Raw genomic sequence first — 12,754 nt, 5'->3', positions numbered from 1 at the left:
TGTCCCCTCCTGTGTCAGTCCCAGCCCCTAAGAGATTCTCTGGATGTCCTCGGAAGCCTCTGATCCTCAGCCCAGCCAGGGATTCCATACAGCTGTAATTGGCAAATCGAGCATTGGAATCAGCGCAGGCACTAATGAGAGTCATTAGGAATAATTTGTTACTAATTGAAATAGAAGGATGAGGCAGAGTGAGTGTCGGGGAGGGGGGGCAGATGGCAGTGGGATGAGGCTCTCGCTGTGGTGGAGGGGTTGCGTTACCTCTGGGTTGCTTCCCTCCCATCCTTCTGCATAGCGGAAGCTGTATCCTTTCTCTGCCACTTGCCCAGTGCCTGGAGTGAGGAGCTGTGCCCTTCCCCCACCTCTCCAGCCCTTGATGCCATCAGAGGCAGGAGCCCAGCCATGCTAAGCAGAGGATGGGGAAATTGAGCAGGTTTGATAATGGCTCTGTACAACACTGTCGATTGCACCACAGCCCCTGTGGGACAGGTTTCTGCTAATGTGCCTGCCTAGAGGAAGAAAGGAGGGGGGAAATTGAAATGGGGATGGTAGGGGATGACCATTACACATCTCCTCCCCAGCTGAGTGCTGGCAGTTCCTCGCTAGGCAATCTCTCACCTGCCAGCAGTAATGGACATGAATCGCTGGAGGGCTTGAGCAGCCCCCACTCCTGACATGGAGGGGAGGAGGAGGAGGAGGAGGAGGAAAGGCAGGAAAGGAAGCTGCTGCGCAAACTGAGGAGCATGCAGTTGGTGGTAGTGGGCGCCAAGCAGCAACCGCAGGTGATGATGTCTTGGTTTCGTGTCTCAGCCCTGCCAGGGAAGGAGTCTGTGACTGGCTTACAGCAACTTGAGTCCCTGTATAAAAGTAAGGCATGGAGTTGTTGGGCCAGATTCTCTGCAATGGAGTCGGTGGAGTTACACCTGCAGAGAACTTGGCCCCTTAAGGGTTAGTGAAAAGTACCACACCGGCAGCCCTGGAGGCAGAAGTGCTATTAATCCACGGGACCAGCACAGCACAGGCAGGGCTATCTAGGCTCCTCCTCAGCACTACCTTGCCAATGCACCCAAGCCTGGCCTTAAGGAGATCACCTCTGGGAAGGAGAGACCAGCCTTCCTGGGAGACAGCGTGGCCCCCTGGTTAGGGAAGGGGGCTGGAAGTCAGGCTGGGTTCCCAGTTGGGTCTGCATCACTATGTGACCTTGAGCAAGTCACTGGACCCCAGTTTCCCTAGCAGTGACAAGGGGGTAATGAGTAGTCCCCCTTTGTGAAGTGTTTTCCGGATATCCGGATGGAAAGGCCGACAGATGTGTTCTAGTCGGCGTAGTCCCTTGGCCGGGGCAGCAGGGCAGCGGCAGGCTTATAATTCATCACTGCGACAGCGTGACATTGGCTTGGCGGATGGGAAGGACTCAGTACCATGGGGTCAGAAAACCTGCTCTGAACATGTGCAAGGCAATGGAGAGATCAGCTGTTCAAATGGCCTGGGGAGAGGGGAGCCTGCCACGCAGATACCTTTGGTCCCTACCTATGCTCTATCAATGGACCTTAGCCCAGTCCTTATTCAGTCCTGGCCTCCCGCAATCTCTCATCCCCCGTGCATGGCTGAAGGCAGGGAAATTCAAAAGAGAAAATTCTGAACAGCCAACAGTGAGTGTGTGCACACCAGCCTGGGAATGGGTGACTGTGTGGATTAGTGCACCATTGTGAGGCTCTAGGATAGGGGTGTGAGGTGGGTGAGCGTTAGCATGAGTGCTCTTGTGTGCTGAAATCTCCCTTGTTCTTGGTCCAGGTGAGCGATGGGAGTTTGACTGTCATGTCGGTCAGTCGGGAAGACAGAGGCGCATACACTTGCCGGGCTTACAGCATCCAAGGGGAGGCTATGCACACCACTCGCCTGCTTGTACAAGGTAATTCCTCTCATGGGAAGCTCCTTGGGGGATTCCAAGCCCTGTGCTTCAGCCATGCTTAGCCTTGCAATGAGAGCGTCTCCGGAAAGCTGGGCAGAGAACAGAGAGCCCTTAGAATTGGCACTCGAGAGCCTTGTCAGTTACTGACTGGCTACAGGAATGATGGGAGTTTAAACCAGCCAGTCACATGCTGCCAGGGAAAGCCCATCCATCAGCATTGCTCACATATGCTGTGGGGAAAAATGATTGTGTTCAGCTGCCTGTGGCTGATACAGATAGAGATTCTGGTGGCAGCATACAACATTTTTTTTTCCCTTGAGGCTGAAGACAAATATAGCAGCCAGTAGGAAAGCAGGGTTGTGTTCTTGGCTTTGCATCATTCTTTTAGGGGTATTCCATGTGATCCAGTGTACAGCGGCATGAGCTAGTGGTTAGAGCAGGGGATTGGGAGTCAGGAATTCTGGGTTTTATTCCAGGTTCTGTTGCTAACAAGTGCGAGTCACTCTCTCAACTTCACTAACTATGAAACTGGGAGTTTTTACCTCACATTGGGGTTATGAAGCTTTATGAGTTAATGTTTGTAAAGCGCTTAGAGATCCTAAGCTTAAAGCTCCATGGAAATGCCAAAAGTTTTGAGCTCTGCTGGGGAAAAGTGCTATATAAGAGCTTAGGCAGTATTATTTATTTTTTATTTATTTATCATTCTATACAGTCCACTATATTAAACATTTGTATTTCTCAGACAGCTTGGGCCTCATTGCGCTAGGTGCGGTACATACACATGATAAATGATAGCCTCTTCTCTGCTGTCTAGGCCTGTATAAAATAAGGCATGTTGTACAGCCTGGTGTATTGAGTGAGAAGCTTATGCAGCATCTCCCGGTAAAGGGCTGTGAGGGGAGTATGCAGCTCTGGTGTAGGAACTGACCTGGCCCGTTTTCCGGCCTGTGCAGCCTCTTGCGAGAGAGACGTGGCCTCCTCCCAGCCATCCATTAAAAATACCATCAATAAATAAGCAAGGAAAATAAGCCTAAATCCCAGATGTTTAAATAACATTACAGGCTGCCAGCTCAACTGACCAAAGCAAGGAATGTGAAGTGATGGCTGATGCAGCATCCTACAATATACGCAAGAGTCTAGTGATAGCAGGACCTGTCCTGAGCCTTGAGAGACATATCTCATGCTGATTTGTCTGAGACTGCATATACCTGTGTCTTCCCTCCCTTTGCTCAGCAGACGTCCTCTGAACTATATACTGTGCTTAGAGAGGGCTGTTCCGTGGCACAACGTGACATTTGTCTGCCCCAAACTTGTTTTGGGAGGTGATGTGTTGAAGTCAATAAGGTGCCAGACTGAACACCCAGGAGACTGTGGTTCTGGTTCTATCACTGACACCCTATGTGATCTTGGGGAAAGTCACAGCACCTCCCCGTGCCTCAGTTTCCCTGCTTATATAATGGGGATAATGATACTTGCCTGCTTTTCTAAACTGCTTTCAGGCCTACAGCTGAGAAATGCTATGTGGTGGAGGAGGAGGTGATGATAGGAATGTCCTACGAACCATAGTCAACATGATACAAAACTGACTACCAGGTTTGATGGTGTCCACGTCAGGACTGTCCCACAAGTACTTGTTTTGGTGGCAACCCGCAACCTGTCCAGAAACTGCATGACACACCTGCAGCTCTTGATCATCTGTCATTTGGTTTTATTTATGGGGGGAGTTATTTTTTTTGAAGGGAAGTGTGAAATAGCTCTAATTGTACCCTAAAGCATCTAAAACCCCATTGTTTATGGGGAAGCAGGCAGTGCCCTCCACTTTGCCTTTAAAGCTTTGTGTAACATGGTCAGTCAGGCTTCCAAGTGTTGACCGTGGCTTCATGCTGCCATCTGGATTAGTTCTGCTGATACTGTGGTCTGTGGAGCACTTGCTGGAGGTCTGCGCTGAGCTAGCTGATCACGTGCTGGCTTCTCATTCGCAGCTGTTAAAATTGCATTAGAAGAAGCTAAACATACATAAATACTTTGTTTCCAGAAGCAATTGCCACAGGGATGCCACGTGATCGCCGGGGAGGGAGATGAACCACTCCCACGTAAAGTCACGGCTCAGACATCCACTAGACAATCTCCCTTAAGCTGTGAGCCACAGGATGAAAATGTTTGTGAGCCCCTGTTTCAGTCTGTGAATCCCTGGTCTGTGGGAGATGTGGCATTGTGGGACTCTACATTAATCACTTCTCCGATGGGTCTACACCCCTTTTTATTAAGAACTGGGTCGGGCTGTCACTCCGGAGGAGCCCAGAGCCCCTTTCAGACTTTGTGTGTGTGAATGCGTGCGCATGCGGGGCATACATCTGCTGTGTTAGCACCTAATGGTTCTGCATCCCATTTATACTATAGCAAAATCTGCTTAATTGAAGCACCCCGGCAGAGGGCCTGTCTCTTTGATAAAGCAGCTGTCCCGATTAACAGAAAGGTTCTGATTATTTTTTTTATTTTAAGAAGTGTGGGAAGACTTGCAAAACACCAGAAAATGCTGTGCAGAATAAAAATGACACCTGCTGGGTCTCATCCTCATTGCAGGCCTGCTTCCTCTCTCTGTATAAATCTTTTATTTGGTCAATTTCTGCTGCAAGATAAGGGAGCTTAGCATTTCACACCTATTGAAGCACTTAATAATGCTCTGTACTTGTATGCTATTTCCCATCTTCAAAGCACTTTGCAGACATTAACTGACTAATCCACACAGTGTTCCAGGCAGGTTGCTGCTGCACTCCTGTGTGTGCTTTTTTTAAGGAAGGAATCTGAGATGAAATGACTTGCTGAAGGTCAACTAGGAAGCCAGTGGCAAAGCTGGAAATGAACTTATGAAACTTGGCTCCCGGTCCTCCTTGCTTTAACCACTAGAAAAGCATGTGCTACCATACCCCTGATTGCTGGACCTTGCTACTGAGTAACCGTCTCTCATCACAGGTGGTGTTAAAAAGCACTGTGCTGGTTCCTGGAAAGAGGTTGGAGGAGAGGAGACAGCTTGGGGGTGGACTCAATGAATGGAGAGGTTAACAGAGGGTGCCGTGCATGTTGTGTTAGTGTGGTTGGTCTGGCAACAGCAGCAGGATGGGTGCCAGCCTGGATGACATTGACAGAGCGTGCTTTGTTAAGCTGTCTGTATTCCCTGCTGCCGCCCCCCCCATCCCCTCCCCACTTCCGTTCCTTCCCCTCTTCCCTGCCGAGGGGGATCTCAGAGACTGAATATTGAGTGTCTGTTTCATGGGCTGAGCTCTTCCCGTGGCATTGATTAAAACTGCCCTTTGGCGAGGAGTTTGGGGGGAGACACCGGAGAGGAGCTAGCTGGAAGCTCTGTCCTCTCATCTAGACCAAGGTCAGAGCTTCTGCTGCTCTGGAGTCTAACCCTGTTCCGGTCCCCACTACCCCCCTTTCTGCTGTGTCTGCATGATCCTCTGACAGCACTCCCTGCGTGCCTTTAAAGGGACAGAGCCCTCTCCTAGGGTAGTGCTGGGCACCCATTAATCTCTCTCTTCCAGGAGGCCTTGGCTCATCAGAATTGCCCCAGTGCGAAGAGCTTTATCCCTAATCTAGTTGTGTTTTGGCAGAGGCTCTGGGCTGAAGGCCCGTCTTGTGGGAGCCAGGCCAGTTGAATACACAGAAGTGCTTGCAGGTGTCTGGACCTTATGTGCTAAGGGGAGAGATGCTGCCTCTTCCCTGAGAGGCTGTTCATAGCCTGAGCTTTTTGGCGGCTGAGGTAACTGGTTTTCTCGTGCTCTCCCTCAGGACCCCCCTTCATCGTTTCCCCTCCAGAGAACATCACCGTCAACATCTCCCAGGATGCCCTGTTCACCTGCCAGGCCGAGGCTTATCCGGGGAACATGACCTACACCTGGTACTGGGAGGAGGAGAACGTCTACTTCAAGAAGTAAGCTTGGCTCTTGGCCTCTCGGTCCGTGCTGGGAGGAGTGCCTCTTGTCGCAGAGCCGTTCTCTCTATCTCTCAGTAAAGGAAGGGGTCTGCTGTTCCAGAGATCCTTGCGTCCCCCAGGGAATCGGGATACTCTTCCAGCAATGCACTTCTGCCCCCAACCTGGGCCAATGCACCTATCCGGGCATTTCACTGCCGCCCTTGAGGTTTCCCTGACAGCTCCCTGCGGCCGGCTCTGAGAGCTGCTCCCCTCTCTCTGTGAGGGGAACCCAGTACTGTCTCCTCACTCCTCCTTTTCCCTTCTGTTCTCTCACCCCATGCAGTGACCTGAAACTGAGGGTCCGGATCCTGATTGATGGGACGCTGATCATCTTCCGTGTCAAATCAGACGATACTGGGAAATACACTTGCATTCCTAGCAACAGCCTTGGCCGCTCACCGTCAGCCTCTGCCTACCTGACAGTGCAGTGTGAGTGGAGATGGTGGGGCAGGGAGGCCTGAGGGATCTATGGGCCATTTCTGCTATGGGAAGAAGATGGTTTAGATAATGTCCTTGTCGTAATCCTGCCTAGAGGCATTCATTGTGCTATCCCAGTGTAACTTTTTGGGTTACTGTGATGTGAAGGCAACATATGGAGTGAGGTGGAGGGGAGTAAAATCACAATAGATTATTGGGTCTGATGAGACTAGGCTGGCTGGCAGAGTGTGTGGGTTCATTACTTTGTTTAATGCAATGGTACCTGGCATTTGCCGTAATGAATCAGACAGTTGATGCATCAAGTACAGCATGCTGTCAATAGCTGATATTTCAGAGGAAGATGAATACCCTACTCCCAGCTAACAGCTTAATGCCAGGCAGCATGGGTAGGATTCCTTCCTTGCTTAGGTATCCATCCCCTGTATTGGCACCCACAATGTACAAGACACTTTCCAAACACCTTGCCCTGAAGCATAACGTTCGACCCATCTTTATTCCAGAGTTTTTCCACCAGAACCAAAGTCAAGGAAATGCTAGCATACGTTCACATATGAAATACCCCAAACCTTCCATGCAGCGTCCTCGTGTCCTGATTCACCACTGTCCTGCATCTTGTCCAGGCACATACCCCGCTGCAAAGTGGGGATAAAGTGGTGCTAGATTAGAAAGTTAGAGATTGCACCCACTCTGTGCTGGCATAAATGACTGCACCTTGTGCGGTCTAGCTGTGATCTGGGACGTTGCTAAATGGGGGAGAGGAGTGTATAGAACCACTGTGACTGTCTGTCCTGGGCAGTGGTATGTAGATCTAATTTGCTGGCGTCAGATATGACGGTGAAGGGCATTACTGAAATGCCTAAAATTGATGGATGGGATTGCGCTCCTTTTTAATGTGTCTAGGTGCAAAGATTACTATTTGTTCCAAACTCTCCAGCTTTTCAAACGCCAGCCAGAGTATCAGACTTGACTGCTGATGGCTGTGAATGCTAATAATAGTGTCTTGATTATCAGTTGTATTCTGTCTTGTTCTGTGTGGGAAGTAGGGCCGTGACACATCATATCAAGTGTGTGTGGTTTATATTTTTATGCATAATTATAAAAACCTGTTAATGCTGCCTTGTCTTCCGGGTGTGTTGGCATCCTGGAAACAGGAAATACAAAGCAGTAACTGATCTAAATAAATTGGAGAGACAGACTCTGAAAGGAATGTCTTCACATTTAACATGCCTCCCCTCCTACAGCGTTCTGTGATAAGGGTCCAAATGGCTGTTGCTTACAAGAGTGATGTTGGAGGCAGTGTAGCCTAGTAGATGGAGCACTGGCCTGGCACTCAGGTGACGTGGTTGCTATTCCCTAGCATGCTGGCTGTCCTTGGGCAAGTCAGTTCACCTCTCTGTGCCTCATTTTCCCCATCAGTAAACCTCCCGTATGAACTGTTTTCAGATGCACTGATGAAGAGCTAGGTTCTGTTGTGTTGATTTGGCCTGTTACTACAGAAGACTGTAGCATTTGATTTTATAAGGGGAGGCAAAAGTCTGAACAAACCCATTGGTCTGAAGCTTCCTCTTGAAGGCCAGTAGACTCAGGCTATGGATGGATCATTAATAAACGTACGTTAAGGAGCTGGGAGACATAAGAAGCCAGTTCCTTCTCTTATATGAACTCACAGAGAAGCAAAGTTCAGAGCCAGGGAACTGTCCCCACAAAGTCCCCTGTTCAAAAGGATGCAAGTTTAGGAACTGCTTACAGAGGCGTTTAGACAGACCTCTGCTTTTGGGAGGGTATATTCCTTCACAACATCAAATCTATCCTGCCACTGATCCAAAGTTCACTTCAGGTCTCATAACCATCAGAAACCGCCATGGAGAGCAGGCATACAAAGATGGGGTTTGCACACGTTTTTCTTTCACCTGAGTCCTGGAGATGTGGAGAGGGATTCTTATACTTTGTCATTTAAAGCTACAAGGCGTGCTCGGCGTCCCTTTGCAATAATCCAGTTCCTTGGTTGGAATAAACACCTGCTTTTATCCTTGTTCTGGGATCTTTGCTAATGCTCTGTGAGCAAGAGTGCCTCATTTTCACACGGGTCAACTTTCTTCCTTTAAAAGAGAACTACTTTTTGGAAGTAAATTTAGCACTGGTGACAAGTGCCAGATTGGCAGCCTTGGAGAATGCAGTCCTCTCCCTCCTTACCTAGCAGTGCTGGGGCAATGTTAGCACAAACTTCCCATATGCTGTTGAGTCAGGGCGCTTCATCTCTCTCGTCTGGAAGGATCAACTTTAAGACTGGTGGTGAGAGTAGTTGGGGAATTTGGTCTCCAGGGCCCATTAAGTCCTTGGTGTCTCTGCTAAGATATCTCAACAAGAGGAGTGGGTGGGCAATTATTGTGGTGATCACTTTTCTGTTAGACTTTAGACTGAAACCACAACTTGTTTCACACAAGCCACCATCAGATGGTACAGCTTTTGGTGTTTACTGAACTAGGCTGGATTTCAGCCAGTCACCTAGAAGTGAAAGGCTCTGTAGGCCATTACTGATCCCTTGAGCTGTCCAGTCTTGTTGATTACATTTCCTAAGACATGATGTTAAACTAAAGGGGGATAAAGCAAGTTGCATATGATAAACTACTTTCCAATCTGGGTTACGATGCCACTGCCACAATTACATGACCTTGGTAGCTCCTGGCTGGATATTGGCAGTTTGGAGAGAGTGATTAGAGTTAAAAATGTCAGCCAGTGAGCCTGTGGAATAAAAACACCTTCAGCAGTCTCATATTCCCCTGCTCCACGTATGTGCACCTGGATTCCTGCAAATATCAGTGCTGAATGGCCCCAGGACACAGCCAAAAAGCAATAATGTGGATTTTAATAATTCAGTTTCCAGCCTTTAATATCTCTGCAGTTTTCTTGTTTTTGTTTTTTCCCTTACTGGCCAGCCATCAAATCTGGAGGTGGGGATGGAAGGAAACAAACAACCTCCACCCCAAATCCCAGCTAACAAGGATTAATTCTTCCCTGTTGACTTGTTCATGTTCCCATCAGTCTTGTATTATAATATACAGTAATGGAGATATACCCAAGCTCCTAGAACTGGAAGGGACCCCAAAGGGTCATCGAGTCCAGCCCCCTGCCTTCACTAGCAGGACCAAGTACTGATTTTTGCCCGAGATCCCTAGGTGGCCCCCTCAAGGACTGAGCTCACAACCCTGGGTTTAGCAGGCCAATGCTCAAACCACTGAGCTATCCCTCCCCCCTTCCTTCCTGACAATGGCAGAGTCATCCCATTACTCTGTGCTTGTCTTGGGGAATTACTGACACCTAACACGTTTCCTCTCTATGTAATGTTTGGGGAACTGGAAACTAAGCAAGTGATTGGGTTGCTAGATCAGCAAAAGGAGAAGGGGTGGGGGGGGGATTTGATTTCATATGCAGATACTATAGGTGGGAGTTATAAATAGCTAGGTAGCACCTGGGGATGGTAATTTGACATTGGGGAAGAACATGTGTGCCCTTTGGTATCTCATCTTTTCAAGGGGAACACCTTTTCCTTCCAGGTGCTTTCATTTTAGTAGTGCTCGGATCTTCCTCCTCTCTTTACCCCCCTCAAATAGGGGCTTCCTGGCTGTTCCCCCTTTTCTTCTCCTTCCCCAGTGGTTTTCAGCAGTGGGCTCTCTTTACTTTCTCTTTCAACTCTTGTGTATTTCCTTCACTAGCTGTTTTCAAGTAGCATGGTTTTTGTGGATCTGTGGAATGAATGGTGTAAGTGCCTATCCCTTCACTATGGTGAGCAGAGATGGGGGTCAGACAACCTGCGGTTCCCAGCTTGGCTCACCACCTCTGTTAAAACATTGGAGTCACTAGTTAGCTGTTGGCTTTGAATTAATTGTTGCTGTGATTTGACACGAAGAAGCAAAACAGGGCATAAGCCTGGGTTGTCTTTGTTTTGTTTTTGTTTCCTTTGCATGCCACCTCTAGCTGGACTACCCACACTGCTACTATGCCCTGTGTGTGTTTAGCTTCCTGTGTTCTCAAGGGAGTGCCCTTGATGGTAGGACTTCCTCGATCCAACAGTGTACTGAGTTGCAAAGCCTGAGTGGTTGAGATTTAGTGAGAAGGAGCTTAGATTTTGCAGGAGAGAGAGTGTTTTAATAGTGCTGTGCAGACACATGTAATTATGTTGCATGTGTAGTTTTCTTTTAACGGTAATTGTACATGGGCCTGCAGCTTAGGGTAGGGAGGTCAAAGTGAAATGCTTTGAGTACGTAAGGCTCAATAGAAATTCTAAATATTTTTAATGGATTCGAAGAGGATAATGGGACTATAAGGATAATGGTCTTCCAGGGCCAGGAGGGTAATGGATGCGGCAGAGTTAGTGTTTAGGCTTTGCACTCCATTATAACAATAACGTTGACCCTTCCAAATCAGGGTACAGTGAAAAGAGCGTATAGCGAGGTGGCCAAAATTACCGACCCTCTGAGCCGCGTACGACAATCTTGAAAAGTTTGAGAACTGGGGTGTACCTGCTGGGACTTTGGGCTTCAGCCCTGCGGGAGGCATGCCCTATGGGGCTGAAGCCCTGAGACCTCGCTCTCTGCTGGGTAGGAGCCAGAGACGACATGGGGAGGGGGGCACATGCCACCCCAGACTTTTGCCAAGGTTTGCTGGCCCTGCTTGGTCACATGGTGCCGCTGGGTCCCCTCCCTGCATGACAGCTGCTGGGAACAGCAGCCATGGAGAGAAGCAGTGGCCAACAGCTGGGAGCTGCAGGGAGAGCCACTGCTTTTGCTGCTGCGTTTCCCTGCAGAGAGAGAGCAGCAGCACCTCCCTGCTGTTTGCTGCTGCCTCTCCACGGGGAGCTAACACCTGGGAGTTGCAGGGAGTGGCCATTAAGGGTAAGAAGTGGGGCATGACTCAAGCTGTTGGGGTGGGCTGAACATTTAAATTGTGCGCAGCCCCCCCACTCTCAGCAGGCACTGCTTGTCTGGCAGAAGCCCCTAGCCCCACCATCCTGCCGCAGGGCAGAAGCCCTGAGCTTCACCCCCTGGTCTGGTAGGTGGAGAATGGGGGGATCGTGGGGGCTCTGCAAGTTGCACTTTAACGGTAAAAGAGCTGCATGCAGCTAGTGAGCAGCGGTCAGGCCACCCCGGCGTATAGTTTTGTTCATGTGAAGGGAAAAGAAGGGTAAGGTGATTGAAAATAACTTCCTATTACTCCCCCCAGATCCCGCCCGTGTGGTGAACATGCCACCCATCCTATATGTTCCCATTGGGATACATGGCTACATCCGCTGTCCGGTGGAGGCAGAACCACCAGTCATCTTCGTCAAGTGGAATAAAGATGGACGCCCCCTGCGATTCGAAAAGGTAAAGTTGTGTCTGGGCAAAGACAAACAGGGCTATTTTGTGTCAAACTGTGACGCCATGGGGCGCTATGGGGAAGGATCTGGCAGCGTGCGGCCGTGGGTCCGGAGTTAACGGGACAGGCAGGCATGACACTGGGAGCTGTGAGGGAAGGTTCAGCCACCGTAGTGGGACAGACAAGTCCCCAGTTCGATCTCCACTCACCAACCTGACCGGTGCCCTTGAGGACAGGCAAAATTATAACAGCCCGTCTGCCCATGAAATACTCCCTCCGCTGCTGCCAACCACCCCATGAACGCCCCTCACCACCATGCATACATAGGGTCAGCCATTCTCTCTCCATGTCTCTTTTCCCTTTCTCCTCCCCACAAGCTGCTGCCACCGTTGCCTCTGCTGTGCTGCAGGGGCCGGAGACCAGAGACTGTTCCCTCCACCTGCCCCTGTAGGGTGCTTTGAGGGTTGCCCATAGTGGCACTGAGCTACCCCTCTCAGCAGCAGGCTCCCCAGGCTGAGGGAGCACAGGAAGGAGGGAAGCAGCAGGGGAACTAGAGGACTGAGGGGGACACAGCCTGGGCTGGCCTTCAACCTTGTTTCCCTGTCTCTCATGTTTGTATGGTAGTTGGTTGGCACAGGGTCAGGCCAGGGTACCACAGGGACCCAATGGGACAGGTTGTAGCAGTTGGTTCAGAGTGGGCCAGTCAAGTGGGGATGCTGGTGCGATCTGGGGCCGACTTGTCAAAAGCATGTGGCACTGGAAGTCAGTTAATGGGAGGAGCTGCCTGTTGGTTCTTGCGCCAGGTGGCCCTGAGATAGGGACTGTCATACAAGTGTGCTAAGAGTACGACTGTTGTGCAAAAAAAAACAAAAAAACCCCCCAAAACCACAGCAGCTAGTCTCAGGGACTGAGTCAACTGGCTCAGGTTCGCAGGGGGTTATGCTATGGAGCTAAAAGTAAGTGTCGAAGGTTTGGCTTGGGCTGCAGCTTGGGCTCTGTAACGTGGAGGGAGCATCAGCTCTGCTATTTTTTACCCCTCTAGGTTAGCCTAACTCAGTGGTACCCAAAGCGGTGCCCAC

At 49.8% G+C, this 12,754-nt stretch overlaps 1 protein-coding gene across 6 annotated transcripts in view; it reads left to right on the top strand.

The window, feature by feature from the left end:
* IGSF9B (immunoglobulin superfamily member 9B) overlaps positions 1–12,754 on the top strand; it is a 106,935-nt gene that overhangs the window by 42,996 nt on the left and 51,185 nt on the right. For all 6 annotated transcript variants that reach the window (XM_050921535.1, XM_050921532.1, XM_050921537.1 and 3 more), the window contains exons 5-8: positions 1,789–1,906; positions 5,699–5,840; positions 6,166–6,311; positions 11,541–11,683. In XM_050921535.1, coding sequence (XP_050777492.1) covers positions 1,789–1,906; positions 5,699–5,840; positions 6,166–6,311; positions 11,541–11,683 — 549 coding nt within the window. The remainder of the gene's footprint in view (positions 1–1,788; positions 1,907–5,698; positions 5,841–6,165; positions 6,312–11,540; positions 11,684–12,754) is intronic.

The sequence above is a fragment of the Gopherus flavomarginatus genome, chromosome 13, assembly GCF_025201925.1.
Source record: "Gopherus flavomarginatus isolate rGopFla2 chromosome 13, rGopFla2.mat.asm, whole genome shotgun sequence".
Classification (NCBI taxonomy): domain Eukaryota; kingdom Metazoa; phylum Chordata; order Testudines; family Testudinidae; genus Gopherus; species Gopherus flavomarginatus.
The sequence above is the reverse complement of the archived record's forward strand: the minus strand, read 5'-3'. Positions and strand labels throughout refer to the sequence as shown.